Source organism: Xenopus laevis, chromosome 4L, assembly GCF_017654675.1.
Source record: "Xenopus laevis strain J_2021 chromosome 4L, Xenopus_laevis_v10.1, whole genome shotgun sequence".
In the NCBI taxonomy this organism is placed as follows: Eukaryota; Metazoa; Chordata; class Amphibia; order Anura; family Pipidae; genus Xenopus; species Xenopus laevis.
In genome coordinates this window covers 90,035-103,638 of record NC_054377.1, presented here as the reverse complement: position 1 = coordinate 103,638, position 13,604 = coordinate 90,035, and the positions used below count along the sequence as shown (strand labels likewise).

The window sequence follows — 13,604 nt, the reverse complement described above, 5'->3', positions numbered from 1 at the left end:
GGCGCTGTGTGATATTGCAGTCACTGTTATTCTTTCATATAACCAACAGAGGGCACTGTGTGATATTGCCATCACTGTTATTCTTTCATATAACCAACAGAGGGCACTGTGTGATATTGCAGTCACTGTTATTCTTTCATATAACCAACAGAGGGCGCTGTGTGATATTGCAGTCACTGTTATTCTTTCATATAACCAACAGAGGGCGCTGTGTGATATTGCAGTCTCTCCCCAAGTGAACTGTTGGTATAGGAATGATTAAAAGTGACTGCAATCTCAGCTACTGCCCGCTGACCCGCGTATAAGCCGAGGTAGACTTTTTCAGCATATGTTGGATGCTGAAAAACTCGGCTTATACTCGAGTGTATATACTGCACATAGTAAAATATAAAGTAAACTAAAAGGCCCCTAGGGGTAAATTTATCAAAGAGTAAAGTTCTGCCACTAGAGTGAAATTCCGCAGCTCTCAATTCATTTCTATGGGATTTTGAAAGACATATTTATCAATGGGTCAAAGTGAAAGTTCACCCTTTGATGAATACGCCTTTAAAAATCCCATAGAAATGAATGGGGAGTGGCGGCATTTCACTCTAGTGGCAGAACTTCACTATTAACTTCACTCTTTGATAAATATACCCAATAGAGTCAAAGAGCACAGATTGTCCCAACTACAGTATCTGGCAATAAAAGTATACAAAGCTCCCAAATCCTGTGGCAGTGAATGGGTTAAAATTGGCAAACGCCATATGTTCCAATGGTGGTGAATCTCCACAGAGGGATATTGTGTATATGTTCCCACTCACTTGTAATAAATCTATTCATGTTCATTTTCCAGGACCGTTCCCTGTGCCACAGCTGATTATTGGAAACATAACTACAACCTCCGTGGATTTACAGTGGCCTAAGCCTCAGGACTACAAGTCTTACTATTCCTACAGAGTGTCAGTAATTGGGGACAAATCATTCAATAAAACAACCGGAGATGAGACATATAGCATAACAGGTCTAACACCCGGGGAAAAGTACAGCTTCAGTGTCACCGTACTGATCCCTAATGGAACAGAAGGAGAAAGTGTCTCCAACTCAAGCTACCTGTGTAAGTGAGGAAACATGGAATTCTCTCTTTTTCATTGGTACATTCCCAGCAGGGACCTGAACCTGGGGACAAATCCTTTACTTTGAATTTTTGAATGTTTGCCCCCAATAATTGTATCCACAACAGAATGTCGGTCATTTCATTCAATTTATGTCTAAGTCTTTACTATCCCTGTAATTTCCCCAAGTCTGCCCATTCCATGTATTAGTGAGGACATGAGGCAGCACCCGAACAGAAATATATATCATTTCTGCTCTTTTGTCGGGTTTTTCGCACTGGCGAATGGACGTAACTTCGCTAATTCACAATTTTTTTGATTTTAATGAACGTTACCTCTATCGCCAGACTTATCTTTGCCACCTCAGACCAGGCGAAGTGCAATAGAGTAGACAGGACTTGGTCCAAAAAAAGTTGAACATTTTTCTAAGTCCCAAAAACGCTGGCGTCTTTTCCTATTTACAGGGTGATAGACTGAAAAAGATCGTAAATTTCTTTTTGGGTACCCTCCTTCCCCCCTACATTTGATAACATATGGCACCTAAACTATACAGTGGGCACATGTGCAGGGCATTATAAGATCTCTGTTTTATTTTATTAAGTTTCCCTGGCCTTGTGTAGTGTAATGTATTTACTGCAGCAAATACGTCCATTGTACTTTAACTGCACGCCGTATGCTAATTAGGCATCGCTAGCATAACTTCGAACTGCTGATTGTATTTTCGCTAGCGCGACTTTGCAACTGTGCGCAACTTTTCATCTTCGTGAATTAGCGTTGTCTAGGTAAAATTACATCTGGCGAAGTGTTGGGAAGTGCGCAAAGCCAGCGCTGGTGAATTTTCACCGGTTAGTGTATTTGCCCCATAGACTTTGGTTACAGGTTAAAAACTTTTCCTTTCCTGATATTAAGTCCAAATATATAATGTGCAATAAGGAAGCGTCTGTAAGTGCTCATAGTAATTCTCTCCAGGTCTGTACTGTGCACACCCTGAGTATCCCAAATAGCCACTAAACAGTCTTATTTAGCAGTACAGGGAGCTCTGCCTCCAAATTTCTAGCTGCTCAGCTGACTCGGGTCCTCTTTTTTGTTGGATACCAATGCTAACCCTTAATGTTTCTATGTTATACGGAACTTCCATCTCCCCAGAAATAAATTCAGATTTTCTCTAAGGGCAAAGATCTCCAACTGGCTCTCTCTTCTTCTACAGCACTGTGTATAATATCAGCACTTTCCAAACTGAAAAATGTCTTTTTGTACAATATAATTATTGGTTTAATGTATTTCTCTGTCCTTTTCCTACACAGATCCATCTCCCCCTGGGTCGTTGATATCAAACAGTAGTAGCACAACAAGTATCTCCCTCAGCTGGGCTCAACCCCAAAATATGACGGGCGTAGAGTATAACTTCAGTGTCACCTACAGCAATTCATCAGGAACGATGTATTCAATACATCCACTGACTCAATCCTCTGTTCTAATTTCCTATCTACAATCTGGAACCAAGTACTCCATCCAGATAGTAACGGTCGGAGTTATGGGGTATCAGAGTGACCCTATTTATATTTCTCTCTACACAAGTAAGTAACCACATTCATTAATTTTACTCTTCCCGTACTCTCCAGTATTGCTTGAAAGTTAGGGATCTCCCTCCATTGGCTTTTGGTTAGGAGATATGCTGTGGCTTCTGTGTATTTGGGGTGTAACTGACCTAGTATCACTCATGTCTTATAAGGGTTAATGTACCCCCTACTGTAAATGATAAGGATATTAGAAGTCACTGAGGGGTTGTTCTGTGACCATATAAAGACACAAGGCTGCAGGCTAAGTTATACAGGGAACTCTGAGTATCACTCATGTATTATAAGGGATAATGTACCCCCTACTGTAACTGATAAGGATATTAGAAGTCACTGAGGGGTTGTTCTGTGACCATATAAAGGCACAAGGCTGCAGGCTGAGTTATACAGGGAACTCTGAGTATCACTCATGTATTATAAGGGATAATGTACCCCCTACTGTAAATGATAAGGATATTAGAAGTCACTGAGGGATCCTGTGACCGTATAAAGGCATGTATTGGCATTTTTAGGAGACATGGAGACAATGGTGGTGAATCTCCACAGAGGGATATTGTGCATATGTTCCCACTCACTTGTAATAAATCTATTCATGTTCATTTTCCAGGACCGTTCCCTGTCCCACAGCTGATTATTGGAAACATAACTACAACCTCCGTGGACTTACAGTGGCCTAAGCCTCAGGACTACAAGTCTTACTATTACTACAGAGTGTCAGTAATTGGGGACAAATCATTCAGTAATACAACCGGAGATGAGACATATAGCATAACAGGTCTAACACCCGGGGAAAAGTACAGCTTCAGTGTCACCGTACTGATCCCTAATGGAACAGAAGGAGAAAGTGTCTCCAACTCAAGCTACCTGTGTAAGTGAGGAAACATGGAATTCTCTCTTTTTCATTGGTACATTCCTGACAGGGACCTGAACCTGGGGATAAGTCCTTTACTTTGAATTTTTGAATGTTTGCCCCCAATAATTGTATCCACAACAGAATGTCGGTCATTTCATTCAATTTATGTCTAAGTCTTTACTATCCCTGTAATTTCCCCAAGTCTGCCCATTCCATGTATTAGTGAGGACATGAGGCAGCACCTGGCCAGAAATATATATCATTTCTGCTCTTTTGTCTTCACATTACGCATTTTTGGTAAAATAAAACTGGGTATTTGGTACAGATTCTCAGTCCTTCTCTAATTTGCTCTAATTGAAAGAAGAAATGTTATAGAAGAATGTGAATATGTATTTTCATTTACAGTTAGTAAAGCTCAATGTATTTCTTTTTTTCTCAATCAGACCCTGAGAGAATCCCAAGGGAAAACATCACAGTGAGAAACAACAAATCTACAAATTTCCTGGAGGTTCTGTGGGTTCCCCCACCTGGGAGGGTAGAACTGTATGTCGTCTCCCTTATAAATGAGATTTCATATGTTGTCCAATTCAATCAAAGCACATCTGTCTCACCTGTGATATTCAGAGACTTACTCCCTGGGAGGAAATTCAATATCACAATAAAGACATTGAGTGGAGATCTCAGCAGTACCTCCCTGACTATTCCTCAAGCCACATGTGAGTATCATTCATGGATTTTGGTTACAGGTTAAAAACCTTTCCTTTCCTGATATTAAGTCCAAATATATAATGTGCAATAAGGAAGCGTCTGTAAGTGCTCATAGTAATTCTCTCCAGGACTGTACTGTGCACACCCTGAGTATCCCAAATAGCCACTAAACAGGGTTATTTAGCAGTACAGGGAGCTCTGCCTCCAAATTTCTAGCTGCTCAGCTGACTCAGGTCCTCTTTTTTGTTGGATACCAATGCTAACCCTTAATGTTTCTATGTTATACGGAACTTCCATCTCCCCAGAAATAAATTCAGATTTTCTCTAAGGGTAAAGATCTCCAATTGGCTCTCTCTTCTTCTACAGCACTGTGTATAATATCAGCACTTTCCAAACTGAAAAATGTCTTTTTGTACAATATAATTATTGGTTTAATGTATTTCTCTATCCTTTTTCTACACAGATCCATCTCCCCCTGGGTCGTTGATATCAAGCAGTAGTAGCACAACAAGTATCTCCCTCAGCTGGGCTCAACCCCAAAATATGAAGGGCGTAGAGTATAACTTCAGTGTAACATGCAGTAATACATCAGGAATCGTGTATTCCAAAGTTTTGGGGAATATATTATCTGTGCAAATTCCCAATCTACAGTCTGGAACCAGCTACTCCATCCAGATAGTAACAGTCGGAGTTATGGGGTATCAGAGTGACCCTATTTCTATTTCTCTCTACACAAGTAAGTAACCACATTCATTCATTTTACTCTTCCCGTGCTCTCCAGTATTGCTTGAAAGTTAGGGATCTCCCTCCATTGGCTTTCAGTTAGGAAATATGCTGTGGCTTCTGTGTATTTGGGGTGTAACTGAGTTATACAGGGAACGCTGAATATTATTCTGAATATTATTCATGTATTATAAAGAATAATGTACACCCTACTGTAAATGATAGGGATATTAGAAGTCACTGGGGGGTTGTTCTGTGACCATATAAAGACACAAGGCTGCAGGCTGAGTTATACAGGGAACTCTGAGTATCACTCATGTATTATAAGGGATAATGTACCCCCTACTGTAAATGATAAGGATATTAGAAGTCACTGAGGGGTTGTTCTGTGACCATATAAAGGCATAAGCCTGCAGGCTGAGTTATACAGGGAACTCTGAGTATCACTCATGTATTATAAGGGATAATGTACCCCCTACTGTAAATGATAAGGATATTAGAAGTCACTGAGGGATCCTGTGACCATATAAAGGCATGTTTTGGCATTTTTAGGAGACAATGGTGGTGCATCTCCACAGAGGGATATTGTGCATATGTTCCCGCTCACTTGTAATAAATCTATTCATTTCATTTTCCAGGACCGTTCCCTGTCCCACAGCTGATTATTGGAAACATAACTACAACCTCCGTGGACTTACAGTGGCCTAAGCCTCAGGACTACAAGTCTTACTATTCCTACAGAGTGTCAGTAATTGGGGACAAATCATTCAGTAATACAACCGGAGATGAGACATATAGCATAACAGGTCTAACACCCGGGGAAAAGTACAGCTTCAGTGTCACCGTACTGATCCCTAATGGAACAGAAGGAGAAAGTGTCTCCAACTCAATCTTCCTGTGTAAGTGGAAATATTAAAGATACTGGGGTGGAACTTGAACGCAATAGGGGGAACCTCTTATATATAATGTGTTTACTTATATGTCAAAGCTGGAAGTTGTCTGCTGATGTCATTATGTCATTCCTAATTGGGTGTAGACTTTAAGGGGGCGTGGTCTTTTCAGTAAAAAGCCCTGCTGCCCCTGTGCTTGTCCTTTAACAAATTCTGGTTTGTGCAGATGAAACCCATCAGGAGCTCTGTTCCATCTGTTTGGTCACACTCTTGGGCTTATTGGGATTATTTTTGCTACAAATCTCACAACATTTGATGCTGCTTAGCATAACCATTCATTTCAGGGACACAGGGAGCAGTGGGGTTTATAAGTGTTGGATCTGGAAGGGAAAGGTGCTTTGTTCCATTGATATCTTGCTCATAGTGTTGGGTCTCTTTGCTCATATGTGCGCTGTATAACAGAACCTCTAGATCTGGGTGATACAGATGGCAGCATAATAGTCACTTATCTGTTGCTAAAGGGGGGACTATCTCAAAAATAAAAATGTAATATAAGCTACATCATACTAAAATAAGACATTTTCTAAATACAATCAATAAAAAATGTGGTACTGTTTCTGAAATAAACTGTCTTGCTCTTGTAAATCACCCGTAATATGTTCTGATTTCCTTATCCCTCCTCAGCCTATAACTATTGGGAAGGGTTCTCAGGCTATAACTATTGGGAAGGGTTCTCAGCCTATAACTATTGGGAAGGGTTCTCAGCCTATAACTATTGGGAAGGGTTCTCAGCCTATAACTATTGGGAAGGGTTCTCAACCTATAACTATTGGGAAGGGTTCTCAGCCTATAACTATTGGGAATGGTTTTCAGCCTATAATTATTGAGAAGGGTTCTCAGCCCATAACTATTGGGAAGGGTTCTCAGCCTATAACTATTGGGTTGGGTTCTTGCACCACAGCGTATAGCTATTGGAAAGGTTCTTGCTTCACAGCTTATAGTTATCATCAGCAACAGAAATATATCTAGAAACATAATTACAGTGTGTAGTCATAACTCCCAACTGTCCCTTTTTTGGAGGGACAGTCCCTCTTTTGACAGCTTAACCCGCAGTCCCTTATTTGTACTGGAAAGTCCCTATTTCTTCTGCACTGAACAGCCAGAAAAAAAAACAAAGTCTCTCACTTAATTTGCTTTTGGCAGAGAGCCCAGAACAGCTAACAGGTGCAAATAAAATACTTTGTAACAATTTTGAGACACAAAAAAACAGTTTAGATAAGGAGAATTATTTTCAAACTTTCATAACCTGCCAAATTTTGTATAATGAACATGGTAATTAGGGGGTGTGGCCACAGAAAGGGGCATGGTCAAAAAATTGCTTTGCTATGTGCGAAAAATTGTTTGGGAGTTATGTGTAGTGACATTTGCCATTTTTCTTTCCCAGTTCCGGCGGCGGTTACATCACTTACCTGCACATCTCAGGATGGAAAACCAACTCTCATCTTTACATGGCAATGTCCAGAAGGGACTCACAGTCGATTCTACCTAAATATCACCAAAAAGGGCACCAATGATCTATCAACAATTAATATCACTGCCAGCTGTGCTACTGGAATTCAAACCTTCCCTGTGGATGGACTAAATTATAACACAGTATATGATGTTACTATAACAGCCGTGTCCTTTAACACAGTCAGTGGCGCATATAAGCGAGACTGCACAACTGCAGTGGGACGTGAGTATCTGTTCATTCTCAGATAAAACAAACCAACAGCACATGCAACACAATTTACTTTCTGCATCCCATTTGCATGAAATTTACATTAAAACCCAGGGGGCAGAAATATCATCATCATTATTTATATTGCCAGCAAGTTACAAACATGGGTTATCAAGAGCTTACAATCTAAAGAAATGTCATTAAATTAAAGGATTACAAAAATGTGGCAATATTTTGGCTACAGGGGAGAAGGAGTAGGACAAAAGTCCTTTATAATGTACAATGTGCAGTGACCAATGACATTGCAGCAGTACATATTGTTTATACACTACACATACAGATTTATAATACAAAAAATCATGAATATCTTGTAAATGATATCCTTATAAATGGTGAGTACTGATGTCATCAGTTATAAACGGTGAGTTCTGATGTCATTTCTGTCACATGACTCACTGAAACTTGTGTATTATAATAAATAAAGTACCCCCTGTTGCAAAATATGAGGATTTTAGAAGTTACGTCAGAGTTACATGACCTGTATAAAAGCACTCAGCCTTCAGCCTTGTGTTTTTGTATGGTCAAGCAAATACAAAAAGTATTGTAGAAGTGATACCTATATTGGCTAACAATAAAACAATTAGATTGCAAGCTTTCGGAGCCCCTAAGGCCCCTTCGTCAGGCAAAATACAAATGAAAGGTAGAAAGGCACAGCATATATTCTGTTAGAGCAGTTAAAGGTATTCATGGGCAATAAATTAGGAAGTTACAGATAAATAGAGATCAAATGTAGAGATAATACAATGAATTAGGGTGGGTGGTAAATAGTCCAGGAGTCTGGATTCAGTCAGGTCACATAGTGTCACATGAAACCTGACCCTAAATTAAGGCCTGTCTTAATGTGTTAAATAACTCCATACATTTGAATTCATAAATCTTCCTTTCATATTCAGTTTTAAAGTTCCCTTTTAGAATTAAGACCTGCATGTCCTGGAGACTGTGATTGTGACGGCAGAAATGTTGCCCCACTTGTGTATCACATGATTTGCTATTGATTTTATGTCTGTGATGGTTCATCCTTGTGCGCAATTTTTGTCCTGTTTCACCAATGTATCTGCCTCCTGTAGAGCACCCAGTACATGTAATCATATATACCACATTAGATGAAGCACACGAATAGTGCTGCAGAATGGTGTAGACTTTTTGTGTATTGGGAATTGCAACTTGATCTTTGCACAGGATGGATTTGCAGGTTTCACATCTGTTGCTGTTGCAGGAAATGTCGCTGCTTTAGTTGTTTTAGGAAGAGACTTGTGACAATCATTTTCTTCAGATTAGGTGGTTGTCTATAAAACAAGAGGGGTAGTTCCGGGAATATTTGTTTTAGTCGGGTATCTGTATGGAGCATGGGTTGCAGGTCTCTGGCTATTTTTCTAATAATGTCCAGTTGTGGGTTGCAGGTAACACCCAGCTTTATACAAGACACCACTAACCTTTTAAACAAACTGGCCAATATAGGTCCACTTCCAGAGGGCACCATCCTAGCTACCATGGATGTGGAGTCTCTGTATACCAACATCCCACATGAAGACGGTATTGTAGCCTGACAGCACTTCCTAGAAAAAAATCATATGCCCACGGTACCAACTCTACAACTGATCAGATTTATACTGACACACATCTACTTCTCATTAGGGGATGCCATATACCTCCAACTGGTGGGAAATGCTATGGGAAGCAAAATGGCACCTCAGTATGCCAATCTGTTTATGGCCCAGTTAGAGGAAAATTTCCTGGCTTCCTGCAACACCAGGCCCTTAACCTATTTATGGTATATAGATGACATATTTATCATATGGACAGCATCAGAACAAGAACTATTGGCATTCCACCAAAGATTTAACCAATTCCACCCCACCATCAACCTTACCCTTAACCACTCTTACTCACACATCAACTTCTTGGACACAACCATCTACATCAAAAATGGAACCATACAAACATCCCTATACCAAAAACCAACAGGCCGTCCTGCATATCTTATGTGGGACAGTTTTCATCCTCATCACATAAAAAAATCAATTGTGTTTAGCCAGGCTCTGAGACACAACCAGATTTGCTCAAACCTTGATGACAGAAATAAACATCTCCATTCCTTACGGAAAACTTTTGTTAATCAGGGATCCCATCCGCAGGTTATTGATGATCAAATCCACAGAGCAACTCAAATACCCAGAGAAACACTCTTGGATTACAAAGAAAAGACAGAAAACAACAGGGTACCTACTGTACTTACCTACAACCCACAACTGGACATTATTAGAAAACTAGCCAGAGACCTGCAACCCAGATACAGATACCCGACTAAAACAAATATTCCCAGAACTACCCCTCTTGTCTTATAGACAACCACCTAATCTGAAGAAAATGATTGTCACGAGTCTCTTCCTAAAACAACTAAAGCAGCGACATTTCCTGCAATAGCCACAGATGTGAAACTGCAAATCCATCCTGTGCAAAGATCAAGTTGTAATTCCCAATACACAAAAAGTCTACACCATTCTGGACCACTATTCACGTGCTTCATCTAATGTGGTATATATGATTACATGTACTGGGTGCTCTACAGGAGGCAGATACATTGCTGAAACAGGACAAAAATTCAGCACAAGGATGAACCATCACAGACATAAAATCAATAGCAAATCATGTGATACACAAGTGGGGCAACATTTCTGCAGTCAAAATCACAGTCTCCAGGACATGCAGGTCTTAATTCTAAAAGGGAACTTTAAAACTGAACGGGAAAGGAATATGAATTCAAATGTATGGAGTTATTTAACACATTAAGACAGGGCCTTCATTTAGGGTCAGGTTTCATGTGACACTATGTGACTTGGTGAAACAGGACAAAAATTGGGCACAAGGAAGAACCATCACAGACATAAAATCAACGTGGGGGTTCTGTCTTGCACCTTTCATATGTATGATGCGAGTGTGAAATCATTTGTGTGCAGGCATGGAACCGGACTGTAATTGCTGTTCTCTGGATGTGTTATATGGCTGTGAAATTTACACTGCAAGGGAGCTTGATAAATACGGTGTATACACATTGTGTGATCAAAAATTTCTTTCAATCTCAGCATCACGTTTGTTATTTTTAAACTCACCAGCATTCTAAATTCTCTCTTTCAGCTCCTCCCATAGTTCTTACTCCTCTTGTGCCATCAGTTGGCCAGGTATCACCTTCTCAAATAACATTCACCTTCAATGAATTTAACAACACAAATGGGCCAATCAAAGCATATGCTGTGATAGTGACAACTGATAGCAACGGTAAGTTCTAACTCCTGACAAACTGAGTTACATCAGTACATGAGTCCAGTAGTTTGTGGGATAGCAGGACCGGCGGCAAACCTCATTGTTCCCTCTGGAGTTAGCATCTTACAAATGGCTCTCTGTGTATCACAGTCTGATATACAGGTATTGGAACTGATATCTGGAAAAACATTACCCAGAAAGCTCTGAATGACAGGAAGACCATCTCTCATGACTCCATTATGATCAAATAAGGATTTCCTTTTTGTCTGTAATAATAAAAACACTACATTGTACTTGATCCCAGCTAAGATACAATTCATCCTTATTGGTGGCAAAACCAGCCTATTGGCTTTATTTTATGTTCAAATGATTTTTATCAAACTGATGGTATGGAGATCCAAATAACAGAAAGATCCCAGGTCATATACCTGTATATGTAAAATAAAGCAGCACCGTGGTATTCACTTTGGAAAGTACCTCATATGCTCACAGAAAAGCTATAAAAGCTATAATAATCATAAAGCATTAATAATGATAGGAAAAGATTTCTCCACTAATTGGTGATTTTGTCATAATTGAAATAAGAGACCAAGATAGAGATCTAACATATAATGATACTCAATTGAGGTAAGATAGTGAACTCGGATAAAGTGCAATATATAAAAATAGTAATGTATAAGTCATTCTGATTTGAGAAAGCCAATCGGAGTGCTAGATACAGTTGATATGTATTTAATGGGATATCTACATTCAGACTTACAGGTGACGTTCCTGCTTGAAGCCATAAAATTTATCCTCTCACATAGGGGCATATTTATCAAGGGTTGATTTTCGAATTTAGAAAACTTCAAAATTCGAATTCAATTCGAATTCAAGACCAACCAAAATGAAGTCAAAGTTGTTGTTTTTTTGCCGAATAGGTCCATTTTCGATCGAATAGGTCCATATTCAGTCAAAATCATACGAATCGAAGGAATAGCGTATTCGATCGAATTTGAATTTCCCAAAAAAAACTTTGAATTTTCAAAGCCCACCAATTGATTACAAATGGGTTCTAGGAGGTCCCCCATAGGCTAAAACAGCAATTCGGCAGGTTTTAGATGGCGAATGGTCAAAGTCGAATTTTTAAAGAGATACTACATGATAAATTTTCAATAATTTTTTTCAAAGTCGAATCAAATTTGGACTATTCCCTAGGCGAAGTACACAAAAAATAGCTCGAAATTTGAATTTTTTTCATTCGAAAAGTCACCTCGACCTTTGATAAATCTGCCCCATAATGTTATTGCTTTATTGGCCAATTCTATAGGTAAATTGCACGGATCACTATTGAAGCAAAATTTACAGCATTATGGCCATCCGATCCTCTTTGATATCATAATTACATAGCTCAATGGATTCTTTACATTGATGATGTCATCCGGAATTGGGATGGATTATGTAAATGATAACTCGTATGTGATATCTCTAGTCTACTGGTATATGATTTAAAGGTTATTCGTTTTTTAGATTGAGAGTCAAATTTGTTCTAAATTACACAGGAAAAAAGTTGCAGTTAATAATATTCCAAGAAGGGTTTTATGCCATGTGAGTACACTGGTTAACCTAAACAATTTGCTCCGCTGGTGATATTATGTAAAAGCTGCTTCAGTCATGAAGTACCAGGTACGGGACCTGTTATAAAGAGAGAGAATTTTTTTCTGCATTATAGTACATGTTGATATGCGCATTACTTGAATTAAGCTCTATAGAGTGCTATAACTAAAATAGGAGGGGCCCCTTATTTTACTTAACAGTTCTAATTGGTTTTAAGTGTTTTTATTTGTATTGTGATTCCCTGGCACAGTTGTCTGATAAACATTGCCTTTTTATTCATACACATCTTGATATAAATATTTAAGTAGTACTCAGCCCTTTTCTTCTATATAACTTTTGGTTTGATATTATTTGTGGTTTTTGACTTTCAGCTTTTTATTCAGCAGCTCTCCAGTTTGAAATGTCAGCAATCTGGTTTCTAGGCTCCAAGTTACCCTAGCAACCATGCTTTGATAAGAGGCAGGAATATGAATAGGCCTGTACAGAAAGATGCAATAACAACAAATTTGTGGCCTTGAAGAGCATTTATTTTTTTTAGATGGGGTCAGTGACCTCCATTTGAAAGCTGTAAAGAGTAAGAAGAAATGGCAAATAATAAAAAATAAATAATAAATACCAATTGGAAAGTTGCTTAGACTTGGGCATTCTATAACATACTAAAAGTCATGTTCTTTTCTGTGATTGTCAGTTGAGAATTGGAATAAATTGAAAGTCATGATTCTCAGTTGTGATCACATTTTGTCACAATTAAAGTATTTTTTAAAGGAGAATATGCACATAGGCCCACTAGAGTCATGTGACTATACAGCTCTGGGCAAGATGATGCCATTTTCAGAGTTATCATTATAATGCTGGATCTTGTTATAGTTCAGCGACACCATTAGCATCTCAGCCATGATTTGAATATACTCTGTTCTGTACTTGGAAATATTTAGTCTCCTAAATGACACACTGGACACTTAGGGGCAGATTTATCAAAGGTTGAAGTTCGAAGTTAAAAAAACGTAGAACTTCGAATTCAAAAAGACCAACCGAATGGTGGTCGAAGTGGGCCTACTTCGAAGCGCTACTTCGATCTACTTCGATTCAAAGTTTTTTAACTTCGATCTTCGATCTCCCAAA

At 39.0% G+C, this 13,604-nt stretch overlaps 1 protein-coding gene across 5 annotated transcripts in view; it reads left to right on the top strand.

The window, feature by feature from the left end:
- The window catches only part of LOC108713433 (receptor-type tyrosine-protein phosphatase eta), a 54,886-nt gene that overhangs the window by 30,438 nt on the left and 10,844 nt on the right, over nt 1-13,604 (top strand). For 3 of the 5 annotated variants that reach the window (XM_041589625.1, XM_041589624.1, XM_041589622.1), the window contains 8 exons: nt 836-1,096; nt 2,399-2,671; nt 3,279-3,539; nt 3,968-4,240; nt 4,696-4,968; nt 5,594-5,854; nt 7,290-7,580; nt 10,761-10,901. In XM_041589625.1, the coding sequence (XP_041445559.1) occupies nt 836-1,096; nt 2,399-2,671; nt 3,279-3,539; nt 3,968-4,240; nt 4,696-4,968; nt 5,594-5,854; nt 7,290-7,580; nt 10,761-10,901 (2,034 nt within the window). The remainder of the gene's footprint in view (nt 1-835; nt 1,097-2,398; nt 2,672-3,278; nt 3,540-3,967; nt 4,241-4,695; nt 4,969-5,593; nt 5,855-7,289; nt 7,581-10,760; nt 10,902-13,604) is intronic. The other 2 variants (XM_041589623.1, XM_041589626.1) reach the window with 2 other exon arrangements.